Below are 26,923 nucleotides of genomic sequence, written 5' to 3'. Positions count from 1 at the left end.
TTCCTTCCTTCCTTCCTTCCTTCCTTCCTTCCTCCCTTCCCTTCCCTTCCCTTCCCTTCCTTCCTTCCTTCCCTTCCCTTCCTTCCCTTCCTTCCCTTCCTTCCCTTCCTTCCCTTCCTTCCCTTTCTTTCTTTTCTTTCTTTCTATTTATTTATGCATACCGAACTGGGGTACAGGCCAGAGGCTCAGGGGCGGTGAGAGGCTTCACCAAAGACAGAGTGGGCAGCAGAACAGGCAGATCGACGAAGTACTCTGCTGAGGGGAGCAGCGGGCAGGTCAGGATATATCTGCCATGCCATGTGGTCACCTCCGGGGCAGGTGGGAATCAAACTCACGCGGAAGTGGCTTTAGATTCTCAGTGCTGTGCTTTAACCCACTGCGCCACCAGGGGTTATATGTAATTCCTTGTTATAAAAGGTATATTGAATTTCTTTAGATACACCCATTTGCATTTGTGTGCTGTTTTATCCTTACGCCAGATGGAGGTCTTTGGTCATAGGGATGGTTCATGGAACATTGCTTTAATGCCTTTCAGAAAATTTAGAACTATTTTCATCACCCATTTTTTTTGATTAGCAAGGTTTTATTAGGCCTTGTTTGTTAGTCTTGTTCCTCATCTCTCAGCATTAGTCATCAGGTAAAGTAACTTCCCTCCACCTTTTTTTTAAACCTCTCTTTTGGTATCTTACTTTTCTCTGTTAACAGTGGGGGCTACTGAAATTGTATAAAGAACAAGACAGGAAGTCAAACAGACTGACCTGTGATTACCTAATACTGTTACATGTAACATATTGTCATAGGTGTTTGTGTACAGAGATGTACAATGTTATACATACTCCTAAATCCTTGATCCATTTATATGAAAGCGGTGTTTATAAATGTCATCCTATTTATATCTGCTTGGGGGAACTAAAATGTTAGAACTGTTTTTGGTTTTTAAAGTCTCTTAATAATGTTTTAGCCCATACTCATTACTTTCCCAGGAGTCTGTTGTAAAGATAAGAATGTGTATTTTGATGTCTGACTTACCCTTATTCTGATTTCAGCTTTGCTACTTACTTGAGTTTATAAAAATCATTTTACTTTTCTGAGCCTCAATTCATCAGCAAAAACTGAATATATCTGTTGCTGTTTGAATTAATTGCTCTAAGAATCAAATTAAATATTTTATGTGAAAATGTTCGGCATAGTGACTAGCAAATATTATTCAGTATTTATTTACTTTCTGTGATTTTTTTTGTACATAGTACTATTTTGATATGTGTTATTTTTTAGATATGTATTTACTCTCATGTTCACTGTTGCTTTCACAGAAATCTTCTCTACATATACCCTCAGAGTCTTAATTTTGCCAATCGTCAAGGTTCAGCCAGAAATATAACAGTCAAAGTCCAGTTTATGTATGGAGAAGACCCAAGCAATGCTATGCCGGTAAGAAAAATTCTTTGTTTTCCCTATGCTTTATATGCCATTTAAAATTAGATTTAATTGTTATAAAGGTATATTGAATTTCTTTAGATACACCCATTTGCATTTGTGTGCTGTTTTATCCTTACGCCAGATGGAGGTCTTTGGTCATAGGGATGGTTCATGGAACATTGCTTTAATGCCTTTCAGAAAATTTAGAACTATTTTCATCACCCATTTTTTTGATTAGCAAGGTTTTATTAGGCCTTGTTTGTTAGTCTTGTTCCTCATCTCTCAGCACTAGTCATCAGGTAAAGTAACTTCCCTCCACCTTCCCTCTCAACTGGAAGTTAATGTGATCATGCAAAATAAATTTCTAATTGTATTATTTTCTGTATTGATATTAATGAGCTTACTTTAAATCTTATTTAGTAAGTGCTTGGTATATGCTAAGAGATAGAAAGATGGATAAAACTTGTAATCTAGAGATAAAATTGTAAAGTAGTGAATTTCAAAAGAGGATCAGGTCAGAATCACCTAGAATACTCTTAACAAATGATAAGTGGCTTTTCTCTGCTGGTCATCCGTGTTTTGGGTTCTCCCTCTTTAAACTGAAAGGCCAGGTAAGGAGGTAGAAGATGATGGGTACTATGTGAAGCTGTGGTGTCGTGTACAAACACTCCCCAGATAATTCTAAATGTAGGATTTCTCTCATCTTTGCTAAATAATAGTTCTTAAGACCTTGGTTGCATTTTATAGTCACCTGGGGAGTTTTTAAAAATACCAGCACTCAGAGTGAATCTCATTTCAATTAAATTATAATCTCTGGGGATGGGAACCCGGCAAGTATCAGTATTTTTAAATCTCTCTGAAGGATTACATTTTGAAACTCATTGAGGGGGCAAGATATGTGCTAGTTTTTAGAAGACTGACACAGGGATTCAAATGCTTAGATGTTAAGAGGTAGGAGAAATCACTCTGGAGGCGGTGTATCTGAGCTAAAACCAGCGGTAGCTAAAATGTTAATGGCCATATATCTGGAAGATGAGGAAAGGAGAACAAGCAAGTGGGAGAAAATCCCTGTCAATGAACAATGAGATAAAATAGACTGGAGAGATTCCTGACTGCCCAAGCAGTCATTCAGGGTTTGTAGAACATCAATAGATAAAATTTCCATGAAAGTAGATTTTTGGATCAACTGAAGTTAGCAACAAGAAATCAGATCACAACTGTCATTAGGTAGATGTTCATCCTCTGAAATCCTAGTGTATTGAAAATGATATGAGTAGGTATATTATTAACCTTGTACATCTCTCACTTGAATCAAGTTCTGACTTTTTACTTACTAAATAAGCTATATATTCTGATCACCTCAGTTTCATCAGTATTCATAGATCTTGACAGTAGCAAACACAAATTATTCATCTTTGTATGGACCTCTGGCAGCTGTTTCAGATCCTTGCATATAAATGTCAAATAAATGTAGTCCTACATTACTAGGTTAAATACTAGTTTCAGCACTAGTATTTAATGGTCTTGATTAACTCTTATTTTTTTTTATGAATTGAATTGCATATGTTATATTGATGAAATGATATTAGATTGTGAATACAAAATATACAAATTGCCACATGAATGTGAACTTGTGACAAATATTGTATATATAAAATCATCTTTTTATTGCTGCCTAATAAACTGTTCCTTGTCGTAGCATTTATATGGACTGATCTACAGAGTCCCAGCTGCATGCAGTTCATATTGGTTTTAGACCACTCTCTTTTGGTGGTCCCACAGCATCTTCTCACTTTTAAATGACTCTTATCATTATTTTGTGAAAGTATCACTTGTTTATATGTTCATTTCTTCACCCTGCGCACTAGACTGTAAGCTCCTTGGGGGCAGGGACTTTGTCTTATTTGTATCTCTATCTTGATGCTTGTCTTAGGCTTGACACATAATTGATACTCAATCATAGTGTAATGATTAAAAATATATGTCAAATGGTCAAAAAAGGGAGCATTTTCCACTTTATCTCACTCATGTTTGAAAATAAAAGAGTTAATTTTGTGAAAAATCATACCTTTTCAGAGTGGGGCTGAGGAAAGATATTGTATTTCTTTCACTTATTATTCATCAAAAATACTGTTTTTGTGGTTTGTGAATGACTGAAATAATGTATAAATAGACATACTATTTGCTTAATATTTTAAACTAAATACTATTTGAATGGATCCTGAGAGATGATTTTGTGATCACATGATCATATGATTTATCAATAATGGTAACAATCATAAACCTTGTAATATTGACACTGGAACAAGATTTTCTTTTAAAAAGTATATTCTTAGCACCTTGATGAAATTTAACTTACCTAGGAGAGTCATAATTATTGCACTTCTTCATATCCTTAAAAGACTCAATTGTAATGTCACAAAAAGAAACACAAATACCTCTTAACCATTTTATCTAGATATGGTACCAATTAATCCCTTTGTATATGGAATATTCTTGTGTTGATGGAAGTGTTATGGCATCTCCACCTGTTTATTAATGCAAATGGAGAGAAGGCTGTCCAGAGTTAAGAGTTTAATTTAACCTATGGCTAGATAGTAGTGCAGTGCCTGTCTCACATAGAAATCATAATTGTGAGGTTGGTAGTATTAAGTCATTTATGTAGTTAGCTGCCCTAGTTAGCCACTGTACTGTTGTTAAAATTGAAAAGACAGATATATAACTGAATTATTTTACTTCAAAACCTCTAAAAGTAATACTGTGATTTTTTTTTTTTAAATGTGATAGACCGGCATTATTTCAGTTCATGTAAGAATACATGAATGTAACCCTGCCATTGCAGAGTACCTTTCAGGGAGACTGGATGCAAAGGAGACATAGCATAACCTAAAATAGGATTTAAAAATATCATTTGTAAATAATTTATGTCTGTCTTTCAGAATTACTGCTGTTTTAGTTGAGAAGCCACCAATTTGAGTAGTAGATAGAAGCAACCATTCTAGGAAAAATATTTTTACATAAATTCTAAATGATATGTTAGATCCTGATTTTACGATGAATTCGTCACCTTAAAAGAAAGGGAAGAAATGCACTTTATTAGCCAGTAGATATAAAAATAATGGATAGAAACTTTCTGAGTGTTCAAATGTTAGATGGGTTTATAGTTGAAATTTACAGTTAAGCATTGAACTTATTAATGAATGTCAGCAGGCACATTGCTCTTCATTGGGCTGATTTTGCCCTTGTTCTCAAATAGTTATTAAATCAGGCAATTCTTACATAATTATGAAACATCCAGCATTTAATACAACAAAGTTTCAATATGCTGTTATTTGTTACAGGTAATCTTTGGTAAATCTAGCTGTTCAGAATTTTCAAAGGAAGCCTATACAGCCGTAGTATATCATAACAGGTACTGAATTCAAATATTTCTTTCAAAGTTACTCACTTCTCAGTGGCATTGTTAGCACTCAAGATAGTGTGTTTATCAAATGCTTGGCTGCACTGAATGTGCAAATTCAAGACAGCCGACAGTGAAGTTTTAATTTTCAACCTGTAGATGCACATAGATATCTCACATATTAAGACTTTTACACAAAACATCTTTTCTATCAAATTCTCTGATCTTCTCATTATTATTGTATTGTTATTGACTTATCACTATGGCCTTTGATTCTTTGGTCTTTCCATTTCATTTTTCCCCTGATACTTTACAGTTTTACTTGACTTTTTATTAAATTTTAATCCATTAGTTAAATTGATATTCTCCACACCCAATAGTTGTTTGATGTATTGACATTTCATTTTACTTCTTTGGAAAATTATTAACTTTGGATAACTTTTTATTTCTGCCTTCTAAAAACAATCAATTGAATGCTGTTGGAGGAAAAAAAAATCACTAATTATATCATTCAAGACAATCACAAATTGATGTTATTTTATTGTGTGATAGGGTCCACAGTAATTCATTTTATTTTCATTTGTCCCGACCTCTTTGATCATCTTTTTGTCATCCCTTTATCCCCTCTTTCTTCATTTGTTAGTAACTATTTTAAACCTGTTTCCCCCCCTTTCTCTAATATCTACTTCTTTTTTGTTTGCTTTATTCTTATGTTTATATTTTAAGTTGATTGAAACTACCTAGCAATTTTCTTTACTCTTCTCCTCAAATTATCTCTGTATTGATCTGCTTTTCCTTCTGTTTCAGAGGTAGTAATGTCCTACAGCCTACTCACTGTGACCCTTCACCTCTGTTGTCAGTCTTAGCTGGCCTCTTCCTGAACTTACTTCCATCACCTGTCCCTTCTTTTGAATTATCAGTCTATTGCTTCATTGGTTCCATCTCTTAATACAAAAAAGAAACTTAAGTTTCCCTGTACTTAAAAATATTAAAATCCCTGGTATCTTTCTTTACTGCCGTTGAGTAGTATGATTTTTTCCTCTGTAGAAATTGATTCATTTACACTTTTATTGCCCTCTTTCAGTTTCCTTTTCTCTCTTTGAACACTTTATAAATCCTAATTGTTTGCCTTCTTAAGTATAGGCATTCTCATAAAACACTAATGTCTTAATCTTTACATTCTTTTTCTATAATATTTTCTCTTTAAATAAGCTTATGTGTATTTCTCAGTTACAGTCAATGAATATACTATTTTTGCCTTTATCTAGATTGTTCCCACCTATATATTTTCAGTCATAACCATTTCTTCTGATATCAGATGTGTATTTTCAGTGGCCAGTGGTTATAGTCATTTGGCTACTCTACTGCCTTTTCAATTTCCTTGTATGTACTCCTGACCTTATCTCTCTGTGACTCTTTATTTTTACTAATGGTACTGCCATTTATCTATTTACTCTGACTCAAGCCTTCAGACACCCTTACCTTTCTTTTTTCTCCCATACTTAGTCATCTATTTATTCTTGATGATTTTCTTTCTGCCTCATTATCAAACATCCTATGTTGTTTTATTTCTGGGCCTTTCTTGCATCTTCTTTTCCTATTAAAATACCAAGTCCCTCTATTTATTGAACTCCTATTTATTCTTTAAGGCCCACATCATCTTTCTTTTTCTAAATGACAGTTCTCTGATACAAAGCTTGAACGATCTTTTCCACTTTGTTTTTGAAGCACTTACCCTATATGTTCCTTACCAGGGGTTGGCAAACTTTTTGCAAATGGCCAAATAGTGTATATTTTAGGCCATATTTTAAGTAGTATGGTCTTTGTTGTACTGCACAACTCCGATACTGCAGTACAAAAGCAGCCATCGACAAAGAGTAAAAGTGCAAGTGAGTGGGCATGGATATCTTCCATTAAAACTTTATTTATGACATGGAATTTGAATCTTATGTACTTTGTTCTACTGAAATGTTATTTTGATTTTTTTCAACCACTGAAAAGTGGAAAAACCATTTTTGGTTAGTAGGTCATAAATTCAGGTAGTAGATTGAATTTGGCCTACCAGCCACAGTTTGCCAGCCTCTGTTTTATACCACAGTTATTGATACAAGTATGTCTTATATTTCTACTAATTATATATTTGTTGAGGGTATCTTTTTTTAATGTCATATTTAAAACCACTACAAAAGTAATGCAATGTTTAACCTGAAGTATAATTTAAAATACTGTTGAATGAATAACTGGTAGATGTTTAATTTTCAAAAAAAGCTTTCATATAACAATTTCAGGAAAGCAATGAACTAAAAACATTTAATACCAAGAAAGTGCTGAAGAAGTTAGTAGTTTCTAAAAGTATGTCAATTATTAGGTCCTTATTTTTGTGGCTGTCAACACTAATAGAATTAAGATGACAGTATTATCTAACATTGCTAGTGAGTATTATCTAACATTGCTAGTAACTTCACTATTATCATAATTCATTGGTGATTAGTAATATCAGTAATAAACATATAGCATCTTTTATTTACCAGTCTTTATTCTGAAATGGCTATTATCAACTATCATTTTTGTGGATAGTAAAAGCCTATTCCACTTAACAATGCTGTGGTCAAATTTATACCTGTTAACATTCTTGAGGCTAATTTGAGACAAAAACTTGACCTATTTGCATCAGAGAAAAATACCCAATTCAGGAAACAACTTTCTCTTTAAAGCTAATTGGAGACATTTCATTGTCTATAACTCTCACATACACTAAATAGAAATGGAAGGTTAGGTTGCTAAGAGTCTGTCTTTTTTAAGTCTGTATCATAAATGGCAGCTATGCTTCCCTATAAAAATGTTTCTAGTTGCTACTCTCTATGAATATTTAGATGACAGTGCCATAGTAGCCGGGAGCACTTTTAAACTGCACTTCTATAAGTGCAGTTTATGTAGAGTCCCTAATTCCCTTCTCCTCTTCTACTTTTTTTTAATTTGAGCTATTAGTCACCACACTAGTTCATATTTTGGTAACATTGTTTCTTTAGCAATGGAGTAATTGATATATGATACTCCTTAGAGAATCTAATTTCACAAAAAGAAAGTACAAATTTGTCTTAATTATGAAGCTGACTCCTGTAAATGGATAATATTTTTCTGTGGTATGGTTTTAAAATATACATTTAAAGAACTTTTTTTAAATGTAATATGGCTTAGCTACAGAAAGCCTTCCCTAGTCGTCTTTTTTAATATAATGAGGATCCCATAATCAAGGTGGTAACTTATAATGAATTTTCAAATAGTAGGATTTCTCAGCCTGTTAATAAAAATGGGCCAAGAAATTTCAGAAACAGTGGTGGCTCCCTCATGTGGATGTAAGAGTTAATTTTTTAGAATTTTGGAATAAAAATACTTGGTTTAGAAGAAAAATTAATCATGAATACTGAAATTAAAAACTTCATATTCACAAAAGAAACATTTATTTTGAATAAACTACTAACTCCATATTGAAATGTTTTATTTTGTTTTATATGAAGGTCTCCTGATTTTCATGAAGAAATCAAGGTTAAACTTCCTGCTACTTTAACTGACCATCATCACTTGCTTTTTACTTTTTATCATGTTAGTTGTCAACAAAAACAAAATACTCCTCTTGAAACTCCAGTTGGATATACAGTAAGTTTATTTTGGTTAATTATTTAGCTCTTTGTTCTTAGCAATAATTACAATATTTAAGATATTTATTATTATGTATATTCCTTATCTTATTCTTCACATTGGTTAAGGAGTCATCATGACAAGAAAATACTCATTACTGTAATTACCTATGTGTTGATAAAGTATAATATAAATGTAATTAATTTAAAATTTTTCACTATAGAATATTTTGAATGTAAAATGTATTAAAAGATAACCTTTACAATTAAAAGTCCTTTTTAGCTACCTTTATCAAAGCAGTTTAAACCCTTATTTTTCGAAAATCATTATGATTGTATGGCAAAGGTAAACCTAAGGTGTGAAGGACATCATTCTGTGCTATCACATGATTTGTCAGAAAAATCATTCCTATAAAAAAAAAATGAACATTTGATTCTTTGTTTTTCTTAAAAATTTGTGACATGAATCTTACTAAATCAGAAAATAAAGTTATGTTTGTACTCTTTAATTTTGTTTTGTTTTAACATTTGTAAAATCTTTCTCTGTTTATATCAACACTATTATTCCAGTTCAACATTGATTGGCTTTATGGCCTTTTTTTTAACTATCAATTTTTTTCTTTGATAATATGTACCTCCTGTGAATTTAAGTAATGCATAGTTAGTAATAATAATGTGTTAGGCCTCTTTCATTTTAAAATATTGTTGGGGAAGATCTTTATAGAAATTATTAAGGCCTGCTATTATTATTTATATAATTAAATCTACCCTTTATGTTTAGGGATTTAAGGTATAAGACAATATTGGCTCACACCAAGTTCTTAAAATAGATTTTCCAAGTAATTAGTTTTATAGCAATCATATTTAAATTAACATAAATTTATAAATTTATAATACTTAAATGAATGATTTTTATTTGAAAGTGGATACCAATGCTTCAGAATGGGCGGTTAAAGACTGGCCAGTTTTGCCTACCAGTCTCACTGGAAAAACCACCACAGGCTTATTCTGTGCTGTCTCCTGAGGTCAGTATCTCTTACATTGAAATTCACAAATTGAATAAAATGGATTTTTTCATTCTTCTGAGTTGTTTTTCTCAAACTTTGGTATTTCTTCTGTCTTTAAGTATATTGATAATGAAGTAATAAGATGTCTATATAATATTTACATGCTGTTATGCTGTTTTTAAAACAATATATTATTTACTTGTATATAATGTATGTATGTAATGTAATATATGGCACGTGTGGTATGTATGTATGCATGCATGCATGCAGACCATTTTATTCATGGTCTGTTTTAATGACTGATTTTTAATAGAGTGCTGCTTCAAAAATAATTCCAAACCATTGAATATTATTACTAAAATATCCTAACATAATGTGCTCTTTAAAAATTCAGCTATCTTACAGTATTTTATATTACTTCTTTAGTATTTTTTTAGTTATTGCATTTTAAATGTTTATAGGTTTTTCTTTAATATTATAAATGTTTACTTTTACATCATTTTGTGCATTTCTCCATCTCAGTTGTAATCCCCTTGGGCTTCCCATCACCAAATCACCCATGTGCCATCACCAAAGTACAGTGATATTATTTATTTTAAAACTAAATATAAACTGAAAGGAAAGATAGATTTAGGAAATTTTCATTTTGTGGCATTAGAAGATTGTTTAAAGAAATGAGCTTTTTTGTTTTTCTACATTTCACTGAGGTTGAGACAGAAGTAAATTAATTTTTTAGAATTCTTTATGTAATTGATTGTGTACATGAAAGTTAAGCAGCTGTTAGCATGCAGTACAGAAGACATCAGCTTTGATAATGACATATGACTTGAAAGAAACAAAAACAATGGGAAAATATCAGTCAAGAATCAGTAGTCACTATTCATAGGCCAAAGTACCTTTTGAGAAGAACTACTATATATATATATGATGGTCTCCAATGTCTTAATGCTTTGGCTATATCAGATTGTCAATATTAATATGAAATATGTTTTCTGAATGCTTTCCTAGTGGCATTTATTTTTAGATAGAACTCAAAAAGTATTCATCAATCTATATTGCTTTCACTAAAAGAAAACCCCAACAACATAAGACTACTACTCTGAGCTGCTCTCTTTCCACTCTTTTTTACTCTCTTGGCTCTACCACACAACATAGTCCACTTAACTGTTTTTCAGACATAAAAATGTCTGAATTTTTTACATTCCCACAGCAGACCTTCTATACATCCTCCTGTTGGCCATGCTGTGGGACAAGATCTGCTTCTTTGGTTCATTCTTATACATTTAGATACCACTTTTGGGGCCATCCCTGGTGGTGGAGTGGGTTAAAGCACAGCACTGCCAAGGTAGCCACATCAGCTTCAGTACGAGTTCTGTCCCTTGCCAGGGAGGTGACCCATGTGGCACGGCAGACCTGTCTTGTCTCGCCCACTGCTCCCGTCAGCAGTGCACTTCCTTGATCTGTCTGTTCTGCTTCCTGTTCTGTTCCAGTGTACTTCCTGCTCTGTCTTGTGGAATCCTCTTACCTCCTCTGCACCTCTGGCCTTTATCCCAGTTCTGTGTGAATAACTAAATAAGTAAATCTTTTAAAAAAAAAAAAAAACCCAAATACCACTTCTAGAAAATCATCTATTATTACTTTGTTTAAGTAGCAATGTCTACCATTCTTTATTCTTCAGTATTTATCACAGACTTTATAGTTTATATATCTTTATTTATTAGAGTATAAACTGAGACAGGGACTTTGTTTTTCTTGTGCATTGCCTTATGTACAAATATATAGATTAGTGTTTGGCGCATAGTATGCATCCAGTAAATATTTGTAAATGTGTCGATATAGATAGTAGGGAAGAATTAGGGCTCCCTACACCTGCCCTGTGACTCCATTTTCTAGTGTGTTTGGCTGCTGAATGTATGGAGGTTGAATGTCAGATTGCTCCTCACAACTGTGGGGGAGGAGATAGCCTTGTTCAGCCTGCACTGTCACCACAGTGGAGATACTTGTTACCACTGGGCTGGGACTGGCTGTCATCTCTGATACCATCCCATGCATACGGGCTTGGGGCAGGTATCAGTGCAATTCATAATTGCCTTCAGTGGGGACACCTGGGCTCCCACTTAGCCTGCAGGACTATGATTTATTTGTGTTTGAACAGAGTAGGGCAATTACTGGCTCTGACTAGAGATAGCAGACTTTTCTTGGGATAGCATACTTTTTTCTCCTTTAGAACACTTCTGGGTTGGTAGCTTCTTTAGCTCCTATTTTAAAATATACGAGACAAGAATTAAAACACTGCCTTATAGTTGCTCACATCTTAAGGTTTGTTGCCTGTGGTGTTCTCTCCACCTCTCAGTCTGCGTGTTTATTTTATATATGTTAAGGGTTTATAGCTTTACTTAGCAGGAAAAATAGAACTTATATACTCTTTAAAAATAATTTTTGTGGGTGATTTGGTGATGGGAAACCCAAGGGGAGTGCAACTGAGATGGAAAAATGCACAAAAATAGGTAAAAATAAACCATTATAAAATTAAAAAAAAAACAACTTTTGCATATATTTATAATTAGCATTCCTAGCAATTTACATTAGAAAAAAATGCTTTCCATTATTTAAAGCAACTGGCTTCTCTTGTGAATGTTTTAAAACCCAATCAAAACATACTGAGTGTTAAAGAAAATAGAATACTACAACCATTAAAATGACATTGTAGATAAGAATTTATTGACATGAAAAGAGATTAACAATTTAATGTGGAAAACAAAGTTTTAAAATAATATTTGGTATCTCCTATGTAAAGACATATCTAGAAAATATGTATATAAAAGAACATTTGAAATGACATAGGATATGTCTCTGGGACAATTAAATTTTGAGGTTTTTTTTTTTCTTGTTTTTCTTCTTGGGTCTTTATTTATTTAAATGATTTTTTAAATTTATGCATACAGAACTGGGTTCTTGGGTCTTTTAATTTTTTTATAGGAAACATTTATTTCATAATAAGAACAAAATGTAAACTTTAAATTTCCTTACAGGTTATAAAAGACATTTTACATTATTTTTTTCATTAAAATACAATATTTTGTTTGTTCTCAGAATTCATATTCACTTAAGCAGTTGTGATTATTATGTCTCATATCTTACAGGTTCCTCTACCTGGCATGAAATGGGTAGATAATCACAAAGGTGTTTTTAATGTTGAAGTTATTGCTGTTTCATCCATTCATACACAAGTAAGTGAGTTTTAATAATTTTTATGATCAAATTTCACTTGAATGAATTGGACATGTCTGATACAGAAATCAGTTTTGCTATCAGATCTAAGACTTATGGGGCTATATGTCAGTCCAAATGGGAGTTTTTTTTAAAAGAAACTTTCAACAAAATGTCATTTAATGCCAATAAAGGAGGCATTTTTCTTTTCAAAATGTTATTACCTTTATTTTAAACAATTGCTGATTTTTCCCCCCATTTCTGATACCTAGAATACATAATTAGTGTAGGAAAAAAATTTATTTCACATGGACTCAGGTATTTCAAATGGAAAGACTTCTTAGGGATAATTTGCTTCAGATTCTTCATATTTCTGGAATATGCCAAGTCCATTTAAAAGCCTTTCTACTTAACTTTTTCTCTATCTAGAGTGTTGTACTTCATGGAGGATTCATTTGATTGCTCTACATTAGGTTTCTCCTTACCTAAGAGAGCCCCAGCACTCTGTATTGTATTACCTTGCCTGTACTACTGCTTTTCTCTTGTACTTTTTCTCTTTCACTTTCTGTGTATGTGTGTGTTTGATATGAACATACATGCCTACATATATGTTTGTTGGCTTATTGCCCCATTAAACTGTAGTCATGAGGTCAGGGAGTACCTTATAGTGTAGTAGAAGAAAATGTAAAAATTTCTTTATATAGTGAAATTAGTACTCTTTTAGTACTAATTTATATAAATAATAAATTCTTTAAAGTATAGAGGAGAGGATTGTCTCTTCTTCTGTGAACTAAGATGTTGCCTTGCTAAATAAAGTGAAGTCAACTCAGTTGATAAAATATAAGTGCAAGAGGTCAAGTCAAGAGGAAACAAGTTGTACAAGCTCCTAAGTGTTCTTTTCCAGTGGAGTCACAGGGATGAGTTAAATTGAATGTGTGACATGTGTCTACCAGGGAAACTCTCTAGAGACTTAGGATTTTTACTGTAGGTTTGTGGCAAAGGCATCCTCTGCTAACTTGTTCCAAAATTCTAGACTCCAGAAGGGAAACAGGTGCTCAACATAAATCATATTGTTTGTATAGGCATTTTAGGCATAGTGAATCTCCCTTCTGAGTGGGAACCCTCCTAAAATTCAAGTTCCTAAATGATCGCCAAGGACCAATCTTGAAGGACACCTTTCAAATGAAAACAGTCTTCTTAACCTTGGTGTGTTAATTCTTTCTTCACAGGGAAGTAGAGAAAATAAAGAAGTTAGAACATCTCTTTATTGTTTAAAACATCAACATCCAAAAAAAGATAGTATATAGCTTTTATTTAGCATACACAAGTAGAACTTAGTAAAATAATAATTCCAGTGACAGATTTTCCTTTCTGTGTTCTGTTTCCTACTGTCCTACTCTTCTGTTAATGCAAAGATCAACATTATAGTATATTTTTGGCATTTGTTTTTCTCTCTTAATATAAGTATTCTTACTATCATATTATGGCTTAAGTATATAGGTGCATTGTTTTCATGCTTTAAAAAATTCCTGTAACTTTTTCTCTATAGAGTTAGTAATATATCCATCTTTTATTCCTAACCCTGTTTTCATGTGGATAGATATATTTCTCTTTATATAACAAAGAACAAAATTTTGGGTAAAATATAAAGATGATTTAGAATCTACGAGAAGAGTAGATTGAAAGTGTCTACTGTGTAGCATCATGGCAGTCAGTCTTGATAACCATTCCTCAAAAGTATATAATTTTTGCAATTACGTAAAACAAGTTTATCATGTATTTTAAGCTTCTTAAGGGAACAGTTGAAAACAGTGTTTCTTAGGGTATTTTATACTGTGCTCATAGCTCTTTGAAGTTATTCCATATATAGTTTTGTCTCAGTAGTATTTTTTACTCACTTAAATACATATAAAGTTGAAACAATATTAAAATTAGAAATATGAAGATATTTAGTACTTTCGTCATTTAAAAAATTTTAATTTTTCATTGTTAATTAAGTAAAAGTCTCACCAGAATGCCAACATACTTTCCCTCACATCTCCTTAGTCAGAACTATGACACTTGGTCATCTTTAAGTATAACAAGCTGGCATCTGCCCCTGGACTGGGCACATTGCTACTTTAGATGGTGGTCTTTCAGTGTAGAAGAATGTTAGATAAACACAGTCAGGATTTAGTTAGGCATTGGAAACTGCCAGTAATTTAAATGGTAAAAAGGTATAAAGTGTTAAGTAGGCTGAAGAAAGTAGTTTTAGAAAGTGGCAAAGGAACTCAGAAAACCTAGAAAATGTAGTGAAGCCTGTGGTACAGACCTGAGGAGAGGACACTGCTTGAGGAACACATCACCTGCCATTCTGTGGTACTGAAGAGATTTGGTGGAGGACACCTAATGTGGAGCTATGGAAGCCACCCTGGGCTGGAAAGTGCTATGGCCCATACCCTGTGCCCTGAACCACAGCATCATGTCTGTAAGCCACCATCAAGAAAGCAAATAGGAAGAGGAAAAGTCCCTTCTGACTTCTTAAGACTAACAGAATGTTCTTAACCCTTTGAAGTAATTGCATATTAGCTGATTTCGAAGAGTTTAGCATTAGTGTTACAAAGTGTGGCAAATATGGTGGTATGGAGCTGTGAGGCAATAATTAATAATGAATATGGTAAGCTACTAGTAAACCTGCCACAGTAATTGAGTTATAAATTAATAAGGTAGAATTACACTGGGAAAAAAATCCTTAATCAACATCAGTAAGTTTCTTGAATAATCAATACTTACTGTTGATTATTTGCAGTGGCTGTTTTAATAAAAATTAATAGGAATGCTGTTTAATATACACATGTGTGGTGTATGTATATATATGTGTATATTCTCACATGTTTGTTTTATATTATCAGTATGTAATCTTAATGGTTTAAGTTTGGGTAATTTATAGAAGTATGGTTAATGTCTTCATTTATTCTTTTTTTCAGGATCCTTATCTTGACAAATTTTTTGCTCTGGTCAATGCATTGGATGAGCATATGTTCCCAGTCCGAATTGGAGATATGCGCATTATGGAAAACAACTTAGAAAATGAATTGAAGAGCAGTATTTCAGCATTAAATTCATCTCAGTTAGAACCAGTCGTTCGATTTCTTCATCTTCTCCTTGATAAACTGATACTTTTAGTTGTTAGACCTCCTGTCATTGCTGGCCAAATAGGTAATTGACCTATTTGCTTTCATTATGAGATGTACAGTTTGTCACTTCTGACTTTTTTTTTTTGTCATTTCTGACTTTTGTAGAAGTAGAACCATGACTACTATTTATCTGTAAGAGCCATGTTTAATTTTTTTAGGGGGCTGTTATTCACTTGTCAGAAATGATAACTTTCTTTTGTTTGTTTTTCATAATGTGTTCTATATAGACTACTCTTAAAATTATGTAAATAAATTTGTTTACTCCCCAGATACTCACTAAGCATGTATTAAGTGAACCAGTATGTGAGATCTAGTGCACTAGTATGTGAGTATTAATACTAGTGCACTAGTAGAGAAACTGGCAGACAGATAAATCATGTTACATTTTACATAATGTGTAATCTAAACTCATTTAGATTTTCACATACCCATCCACTTAATATAGCAATTAAATCAAAATCCCTATATTTCCCTCTTAGTTTGTGTTGTTCTGAAAAGAGAGATATTCTCACTCTTTTTCTAAGATTTACTCCTCTATTTTTGTTAACAGCTTCCACCCAATTTCTACAAATTTCAGCAAATACATTACAGAAATTTTGTGTTAAGTGGTGGTAAATTCATAGAGGAATTTTTTTTTGTAGGAGGCTTGTAACTAGAAACATATAAAGATGAATAGAAAAATAACTAGTTCAGGTAGATAAAATAGCATGCAAATAATACATAGGTAGGTAAACAAACCTGGACATTTTGGGTTAATTATAGGTTATTATTTATAAATGGGAGGATAGGTGATTCCAGGTGATGTCAGTGGTGGGGGAGATGAAGCATATAGTCGTTTTAAAAAATTTCTGTTATTTTATATATTTTTACATCATTCCTCTTTTTTATACAATGTATGCTTTATCATCTTGGGTGTATGAAATTCCTTCCACCAATTCACCCATGTAACCTTACCATAGTGCCTTGTGCTCTTCCCACCCCTATTTTGATCCTACTCCCTCCTCCCCTCCTTGCGGTGTGTCTCTGGTTTTTAGATGGCTATTGATTTTGGTTTTTACTTTATTTTAATTGTGATATGTAGCCTCAACAGTGCTTTAGGGAATTGCAACTCTTATTCTGTATGTAATCAATAGTCTTTGAACAGTCTCATGTTAATTAGGGAAGTGATGTGACACACCTTGGTTTTTCAAATATGAATGGGCTATATGGTGATGGGTTAAATATTGGAAAATCTGGAGACAGGGAGATGAAATGGAACTTTTGTAGAGTCTCAGGAAAACAAGTTATGGGATCCTGATGAAAGATGATGTTGGTATGGAGAACAGAAGGTGGTTTGCTCTGTAATTTACTACCACCATTTCAAGAATGAGTGAAGTGGTGAAAATAACACAAGAAATTGGCCTGAGGAGTGGGAAGAGCACATGGGACTATGGTGATGGCACATGGGTGAAGTGGTGGTGGGAAGTCCACAGGGATTACAACTGAGATTAAAAATGTACAAAATGAAGAATGATGATTTTATATATATATGTATATACACACATATACATATATTTAGTTACACATATGTACAAATATGTAAATATTTTAAATATATATAATTTATATAATATATACAATACAAATTTTTTTTTAAAGAGAGAAAAAATTTGCCTGAGGACTCAAACTCAAGCAGTTGACCCAGAGTCTTACTTTTACCATGCTTGAGAAGTATCCACTAGTGAAGTTAAGAATAGCTTTAGTTAGATAAAGTCCAGGTTACAGCAAATTAGTAAATAGTAGGTGATGAAAGGAATACAAAAAGCATAATCTACTCTTTAAAGAAATTTAATTAGAAAAAGAAGCAGAGTGATCTGGGGATAAGAAAGGAGAAATTCTTAGTTGATTTGAGAAATTTGTTGAGGGCGGAGAGAATAATATAAGCTGTGGGAGTATGAGACGGTATAGTTAGTGAAGTAAAATCGTAGGACAGGATTGAAAGCAGATAGTGCATTCTGTAGAACACAGTTCCTTTTGAAAAGGATAGAAGATGGTTTCTGATGTATTTGTATATCAGACTCTGATATATTTATAGTCTAATCTCGAGGCCCTCCATGCTTTATAAATTTCTTCTGTGAGAAAGGCAAGGTTTGCTGAGAAGAGAACAAGGTGAAGCTGAGTTTTAAGAAGGATTCTACTGGTCTGGAATGGCTAGTGTGAGGAAAGGGAAGGAAACAAACTGGAATGCAAGCAAACTGGAAGGAAGCAAACTGGTTGCTAAACACCACTGAGATGTCCCTGTCTCTAGGCTATTTCTCGTCTAGCGCATCGCAAGTAGAATAATATTCCTAAATGACCACTTGGATTATTCTGTTTGTAGGAGAACTTAATTTACTTTATCTTTTCATTACTTACTGTCTTAATTAAGTGGAATCTTAGACCATACTGCTCATAGTGCCGGTTTACCCCTTTTATCAGTGTACACTACCAGAGTTTCCCAGTTTTTGTAAATGTCTTGTTGTGTACTAACTTGAATGACTCAGTAGGTATTGCATCTGCTGTTTCCTTTTTTTATAATCTTATATTTTTAATAATATACCTTTATTATAAGTTAAAATATTTTAAAACAAAAGTAATGTGCTTATTATATACTGTAAGAGAAATTTTTAAAATAAAAGATTATTTTAAAATCTATACAAGGTAGATTTCTTTTTTCTTGTGCTTTGGGTTGTTTTACAAAATAATGGGTAATGTTTGGGTGCTTTTTTGGCTAAGCAAACCCACACAATCTTTATGTTAAATTAGTAAAATGAATTTTGTTTTTGTTTTCATTTTTAGAAAGGTATGTTTGGTACAGATAATCAAGGTATCAGTGAAATCTATATATTTCATCTTTAGTACTTCCTGATCACTGTACTGCATTTATATAGAGGTGATACAACCTTGATCTTGTTGAAACTATCAGTCTGAAAACATTAATGCAAAAATGTTTTCTTTCTTAAAAGTTAATCTAGGTCAAGCATCTTTTGAAGCCATGGCATCCATTATAAACCGACTTCACAAGAACTTGGAAGGAAATCATGACCAGCATGGCAGGAACAGCCTTCTTGCATCATATATCTATTATGTTTTTCGTCTACCAAATACTTACCCTAATTCACCATCACCAGGTATTTTAATATTTTTACAGTTAAACTGTCTTGCATAGATTGTGTTCACAGCAGGACTGAAATAATCTCATGGTACATTCTCTGTTGATTCATCTGACAGCAAACATCTGTTAGATGCCCACTAAGTGCTGAATGCTCTTTAAGAGAACAGAGAGGTTACATTTTGAAGTAGCATTAATTGATAATCTCTAATTAAAATTAAATCTTGGTTGACTTAATTCTTGGAAGTGAACTTGAATATAACTTCTTATGTTTCTGGAAGCATTTTGTCATGACTTTTACGATAAATAGGACATTATATTTGTCATTCAAAGTGCTATCAGACATTAAAGAAGAAATAATGGTGACTCAGTAGTACTCTGATAACTCTGTGAAAGTTTAACAGGGCTGTTCTCTAGAAAAGGTCTGATTTATTCATGAAAATAATATAGCCTTTCTGATTTTGGAGCCCAAGTAGTTACTTTTTATGTAACATTGGAGGTAATGGTGGTGATGGTGGTAGTAGTGGGGCTGTTTTAATTTAATAACTTTAGTCTTTTCATTTGGTTAATGATTATGTTATGCATACTTTTAAACTTGCTTACATATTTGTGAGTGTGAGTCATCATTCATCACTAGTGGTACTGGTAAGTGCCCATTTCCAGCTGGTGGCAACATTAATATTAATAATGGTGGTGAGTAATTATGACTTTCATTATGAAAAATAGATATAATTGTATTGACTGTGTGTTTTTGCTCATTTTATATTTTTACCTAGTTGCAAAAACATGTGATTGACTTCTCTAAAAGAGAAGCATATTCTGGTTCATAATTTCCCATATTGATATTTTAAATTAGAGTACCTAATGCTCTTGAGAGTATGATTGTTTATTATATATAATGCACCCCCATTTACCTTTTCATTCAGTACACTATTAGAAGTCCACAGAATTTACAAAACATTTTTTTCCATGTTGACCTATCTAAATTAATTGATAGGTATGTGTTATTTGCAAATGACATTCAGAAAGATTCCTTTAGATAAGAAAAATGGAGACTAAACTGGATTTCATAAATACCCATTGCTAGGTATTTATATGTTTATAGAGAAAAATCAAGCTTGATTTTAAACAAGATAGGAATTTATAAAACCTGACCTCTTAGGAAAATTATCTTTTCATTTTTTATGTTTATGATGAAGACACTGTTTTATTGTAGTTCAGGTTTTCACTGATAAAGATTAAGAAATAAAACATAGAATCATATAACAGATGTTGACAGTAAATTGACTCTCCTATTAGTAACTGTCAAGGGAGAGAGAGAAAGACTGAGATAAAAATAAACACCTTTAGCTTAAGTATTTTGGATGATTGATAAACCTGTATCTAAATGAAGGTAATGTGTTTGTGTGTCTTCTGTACACACACAGACATGAACTTGTTTTTTCTTGTATACATAATATATGGTTATACAAATATATTGATGAGATATAAGTTACATGGTTTTGTCAATTGTTATAAAATAGAATATCTTTGTATAGCTATCATTTTCAAATAAAAACAGTTCATAATCTTTGTAGACAATTGTACTTCCAGAAATTTTGTCAGTTCCTTTCCAGACTAATTTTCTTTGTGTAATTATGTGCTGTTTTGTGTAAAACTCTAGGTCCTGGGGGTTTGGGAGGATCAGTGCATTATGCTACAATGGCTCGATCTGCTGTGAGACCTGCAAGCCTTAATTTAAATCGTTCTCGGAGCCTTAGTAACAGTAATCCAGATATATCTGGGACTCCTACGTCACCAGATGATGAAGTACGGTCAATCATTGGCAGTAAGGTAAACTGAAAAATATCATCTATTAATTTGGTTTTTAGCTTATTAGCAAATAAGAAATATTCAGTTGTTTCCATTTATCCTCAATTTTAAAATGTATTTGAGTTAACAATTAAGAAATTACACATTTATTTTCTATATTACATGTTAAGTGTTTAACATTTCGATTAAATAGTCTTGCTGTTGCAAACTCACTTGTACATTTTACTCAAAAAAATCTTTAGAATCTAAAATTTGACCACTCTGACTGTTCATATATATTTTTGTCTCTTAATACTCTATCATGTGGAAAAAGACTAAATTAATTTTATATAGAATTAAGAGATGATATATCCTTTCTCAATACATCTATGTGTCTTTCTACTAATTAAATATAAACTTGTATTTGAATATGCCTTTCAAACCTCACTGTCTCTGTTCACATAATAAGAGTATAACACTATCTAGAAAAAAACAAACAACAAACCTTCTAAACATGATTGATACAACACTTATATACAGAACACTTGCTAGAAACATTGGTAAAAGCACTCTATGTTAGTGTGGGGATGTAGCAGGGGTGACGTTATTTTGAAATTATCATGGGCCATTATAGGTATGAAGCCTGCCTGTGAGAACAGCAGAGCTGAGGAGTGGAGAGAGACAAATTCCTATTAACCTGAGCAGTCCTGGGTATTGAATTTTACCTAAAGGAAAACCTAACCAATTTTACAAAAGAGTCCCACGGATAAAAGAGAACAGGCTACCTACCATAAGAATTTATGTATTTCCCCCATCTTTTCCTTTTTATTCAAGCTAGTCTTGATTCATTTTCTATAATTTGTAACATACATACATCTATATTGAGAAAGGATGTATCATCGGTTTAAAATATGAGCCCTTCTTCTCTAAAAGATATTAAGAACAATAATTAGCCTTGATTAGTAATAGAACTTCATTTCACATGGTATAAGAATAAGAAAATTGATTCATTTAATGACAGCAATTACCCTGGACAGTCAGGAAGACTCCACAGGGATAAGATCCAGCTATATTTTTATTCCCCAAAACTGTATACTCAAGGAACAAAGTACAGAAATAACCCAGAGTTAAACAAACTGAAAAAGGAACAGTAAGACCAAGACCAAGAATTCACATCACATTGTGTTTTGATAAAACCATTTCAAACATATTCTTTTACTATTGGAAAGAAGATATTACTGTCATGAAATCATAGCCAAAATATTGATTGCCATTTAATCTGCCTACTAAGATATAAAGAAAAGCTAATAAATATGTTCGAGACTCTGTTTAATCCTTGAACTTTCTATTAAACATTTGCATTTTTGTTTGTTAGGTAAAATACTTGAACATAAATTATAACCATAGGAACTACTCATCTATTCATATAAAAAATTCTACATTCACAAGTTTTTAATGAATTTTCAGCATTGAGCTCATTTTAAAACAACTTTCAAAATAATTTCTCAAAGAACAAGAGTATATTTTATAACTTTGATAATAGATTAAACATGAATTTCAGTAACTTAAATAGGTATTATTCTAATTAAACAGCTTGTACTTTTGGTGAATTCCTTGAGAAAGTCATGTGATACTGCATAGGATACAATAATTAAAAGAGAGCAGGCCATTTCCCAACCCCCACAAATAGACCATATTTAGGGAAAGAACTGAGGGTTCATTTTAATTTTTTCTGTATTTTCATTCTTCATCATATCTCATTGTAATAGAGGTGGTGTTTTGCATTTTTTGTATCTTGTAAAGCTTCAGTAAAATAAGCCTAATTTGTGAACTCTCAAAAATTTTTCTTTTAAAGAGCTCTGAGTTCTATTTTCTTCACATTTTTACAATTAAAATATACCTTGATTTTTTTGTAAGATTTGCATTATGCATCATTCAACATGTTCTCAGGTTTTCCTTTATATGATGTATTTGCTAGATTATATCAAAATTTAGAATAAGTTCTATTATAGAATGAGTATTTACCTTTTTGAGTAGTTCATAAGATGGGATATAATAATACATTTATGATTTATAGTTATATATGTAAAAATATCAGTATGCATGTAGTTCTGAGATAGGCATCCTGGGAATTTGTCTTGTAACAACAGACCAACAGACTTAGCTTAATCCAGTTTTATTTATTTATTTTTAACTTTGTTGTTTATTGCAAACCTTTTGATAGTCACCCTTATAAACTATCATTTAATCATATTCCCCAGTAGTATTGGATACAATTTTATCTCAATATAGTGTTGTAAGGAATCTGAAACTACTTTATTTATTCTGATTTTGTTTTCCTGTAAATTCAAGAAACTCTTCTCTAATGATTTTGTCTTCCAGCCTATAGTCATATTCTAGATCTTTTTATTAACAGTAACAGTTCCTTGTAATCTCAATTTCATGCATATTGTTCATTAATACCTGTTTTTCTTCCACTCTTAACAATTTTTCCACTACTCTGCAACTTTTAGCCTACTGATTCTGTCACCTTTTCTGATGTTTTATCCTTTAATGTTCCTCTTAAGGTAGCCAGCTTAAATCCATGATCAATCATTTTGACTATCCCCATTATAAGCAAAGCTCAGTTCGCTTATTTTTGGACTCACTTCATTTTACTTTCTTTCTTAGTCAAACCTCAAACCATAAGGAAACCCAATCAATTGCCTGTGCCATGTCAGCACCTGTACCTGAACATGACTTGAGAAATACTATGATGAAAGCTCTTATTTGAGATTAAAGACCGTAAACCTCAAAAGAGCCCTTAATGCTGTCAAGCAATCATGCTTTATTTCTGTATTCCATTTACATTCCCATTCTCCCAGAACATTTCATGCCTTCCTTTGTTATGGCAAACCTCCCAATACCTCCCCACCAGTTCTCACTTATTTCCAACTTGACTGAGAAAATTGAAACCATCAGAAGAAAGCTTTCATAGACTTTTGCCATCACATCTGCATACTTATTACCATTTACCTACTATTAATAATATAGTGTTGTACATGAATTATCAATTTCCCTAAGTCCGTTCTCCGTATTTGTATACACCATTCCATACCCTCTCACCTACTCAAAATCCTCACTTAGAAAGTTCATGCATCTTTCTCTTGCATCATTAGTTTCTCCCTATCTACAAAATCATCCCATCCATACTCTCCATATATAGGTATGTTACTACTCCGATTAAAAAAAAAAATCTCTTTTCCATTATTTTTGATGCCTTTTGTAGTAGAATTCTTTAAGAGTTTTTATACTGTTATCTCTAATTCTTTACCATACTTCATGAGTATCCAACTACCCAGTATGAGCATTGATGCCAAATCAAATGCTATAAGGAGCTTGACAAGGAAGGAGCTTATCTGTATAAAGGACAAGTTAATACTGTTACAAAGTTTTGGTAAAAATAAAGGCATTTTTATACACATGCACACATTTGATTAATCTTTATGTTAGTTGAAGATCAGTAAACAAAGTTATTACTTTGGTAAATATCAATGATCAAGTTTGCTTAACTAAGGATAGTTTAGTATAATATTTGGCTCTATAGCCTTTATATTATAGAAATTATATGTTTTACAAAATAAATGATGATTAAAATTATTTTCTTTAAACAGTTAAAATGACTTAATGTCTCTATAACTAATCAGAGCCTCAGTTTTGTGGATATAATATGAAAGTGTAGGAACAAAGAGCCTGCTGTTTATACTCACATTAGTAATTAGCATGTGCCTTAATTTTAAAGGATTTTAGTAAGCAAGGAGTTACAAAATGAACTTGAGAGTAAAGCAAAGATATTGTTACATTTTTTGTGGAAATTCATTATATAAGAGCACACTTGCAAATTTGTAGAAATCAGATGCTCTTTATAACATGAGCAGTGATTATTAAAATTGAAAATGGCAGGAAGAACTGTACACTTAAACTGTGGAAACATAATTTGGGAGGCTGGTTAAAACTTATTTTAACTTATCCGAAAAATATTGTGTGCTGACTTGTTTTTATTTGAAACAATATAATGAAGTTCTGAGGAGGCAAGTATTATGTTTTAAATAAATCTACCGATTGCATAATTTTACTAGCATTTGAATGTTGTCTGATTTACTATTGTAGGCAGCTTTGAAATGTTGGAATTTACTCTCTTTGAGGCATTGTATTTTGTAATTTTCTTCCATTATTTAGTTTGATCCTTACAATATGAGGGAGACACTGTCATTCCTATTTTATAACTAGGTCCCTGAAAAGGAGATTAGGTAGCTTACCTTAAATTTTGTGATTAGTGAGCAGTGAAACCTAGATTTGTCTTACAACTTTCATTTTATATATTCATGTGCATCAATAATGAGTGCAAATGGGTGATGGTTTTATCATCACTTCAATTTCCCTGCATTTTAAGAAAAAAGAGAAAGAGGGGTTGGATTTTTCTCCCTGAAACAGAAGTCTTTGAGAGTTGGTGGCTTCCCCTTGTACCTCTTTCCCTTTCTTATGCCCTTCACCTCATTCCCAGCCTAACACTGATGCATGGTCTTACTCCCAGAAATTCTGATTTAATTGTTTATCTGTGTAATTATACTAGTGGTTGTTTTTAAATGTCCTAAGTGATGCTAGTATCTGAAAAACAGATATATTTTTAATATCTATTAAATTACCACTAGTAATTCATTTTATTTCCTTTTACTTCTCCCTCTTTTGGTCCTTTTTGGTTTGAGTTTTTATTTTTGGTCAACTTTCTTGGATTGTCTTTGTTATTCTTATTTCAATAATTTCTAAAACTCCTTTATATCTTAATAACTTACAGAAGAGTACACTTGTAATTTTGTGGAAATCAGATGCTTTTTGTACTAGCTTATAGGGAAGATATAATTCCTATAGAGAACCCCGGTATAATGTTTTTACTTAAATATTTAAATAAAATAATAATTCTTTAATTACATTAAGCTGAGTACAACCCAAAATCCATCAAATTTTTAGGAATTAGCAAATTTTAGGGATCTTTTTTTCTTAAATTTTTACTTAATTTCTCCTATTGATTCCTAAAAGAAATTGAAAGAGGAGCAAGGTCAAATAGAATAGAGTAACATTGCAGCGTTTTCAGTTAATGACAAATGGGATAAAATTAGTCTTTCAGTCTTGTAGAAAAGACTGAAACATTTTTCTTTCTATTTATTTTAAATAGTAGTTACATTTACAGGAAATTATCTGTTGCTAACTTGTGCTGTCTTTGAAGTAAGTTTGTGGGGATGCTACTTTGGGAAGGGTAGTTTCTCATACTGTAAGAAGATCCTTTACATAAGGAGAAATTATCTTTAAATACTGTGCTTAATGTTCTTGGTTTATTTTTTTATTTTATTTTTTTCAAAATTATGTATTAAGAATTTTGGTGAACTAATACTCTGTAGGTGCTTAAAAGTTTTGGTTGCTTTAACAGTACTAATTAAAACCATGTTTTCATTGGAAAGTCTTGAGTTTCTTTAAGAATAATTTATAGCATGCCACGTGTAATATTCTTTCCTTTCCAACTGCTTTCTATTATATGCTTAGGGTTTAGATCGCTCCAATTCCTGGGTTAACACTGGTGGTCCAAAAGCTGCCCCATGGGGATCCAACCCCAGTCCAAGTACAGAATCAACACAGGTGGTGTTTATATTAGAGGTTTCTTTATTGGCTGCTGATGTTTCCCTTTAGAACGTTACTTTTTTAGTATATACTATGATTTCAGTGGCTTGCCTTTTTAATCATTAAAAAAGTGTGTATTTTTGTTTACTTAGCACATTTTCCAACTACTATGCATGAATACCACCAATTTCACCAGTAATGCTTTTCTTTCCTGTTTCTTATCTTCTCTTTTCCTCCTTATATACCCTGTCAGTATTTCAGTGCCTGCTGCTTATGCAATTGATGGCTTTGATAACAGTTTCTACTTTAGGGGTAGCACATCTTCAGTAGGCATTTAAATGTTTTGTGTGTGTGTGTGGGGGGGTAAGCACCTGATAGCTTTCATTCGCTTTTGTTTTAAAGTGTAGCTATTGTATCATTTTCATTTAGCACTTATTACTTGTCATTTTTCATAATCATCGACTAGAAGTACTGGTAATAAGCCAAAATTAATTACGAGT

At 32.3% G+C, this 26,923-nt stretch overlaps 1 protein-coding gene across 8 annotated transcripts in view; it reads left to right on the top strand.

Annotated features, from left to right (window-relative positions):
* The window catches only part of DOCK7 (dedicator of cytokinesis 7), a 150,543-nt gene that overhangs the window by 67,541 nt on the left and 56,079 nt on the right, over positions 1-26,923 (top strand). For 4 of the 8 annotated variants that reach the window (XM_012722270.1, XM_004679067.2, XM_004679066.2 and 1 more), the window contains exons 15-23: positions 1,314-1,431; positions 4,761-4,831; positions 8,338-8,476; positions 9,381-9,482; positions 12,608-12,694; positions 15,641-15,872; positions 18,835-18,999; positions 20,644-20,813; positions 26,349-26,441. In XM_012722270.1, the coding sequence (XP_012577724.1) occupies positions 1,314-1,431; positions 4,761-4,831; positions 8,338-8,476; positions 9,381-9,482; positions 12,608-12,694; positions 15,641-15,872; positions 18,835-18,999; positions 20,644-20,813; positions 26,349-26,441 (1,177 nt within the window). Of the gene's footprint in view, positions 1-1,313; positions 1,432-3,118; positions 3,197-4,760; positions 4,832-8,337; positions 8,477-9,380; positions 9,483-12,607; positions 12,695-15,640; positions 15,873-18,834; positions 19,000-20,643; positions 20,814-26,348; positions 26,442-26,923 lie in introns of those variants that run through there. The other 4 variants (XM_004679070.2, XM_004679069.2, XM_012722272.1 and 1 more) reach the window with 2 other exon arrangements.

Source organism: Condylura cristata, unplaced genomic scaffold (assembly GCF_000260355.1).
Source record: "Condylura cristata isolate star-nosed mole 26May11 unplaced genomic scaffold, ConCri1.0 scaffold00008, whole genome shotgun sequence".
Classification (NCBI taxonomy): Eukaryota; Metazoa; Chordata; class Mammalia; order Eulipotyphla; family Talpidae; genus Condylura; species Condylura cristata.
Note: the sequence above shows the minus strand (reverse complement) of the source record. Positions and strands in the feature narration are given on the sequence as shown.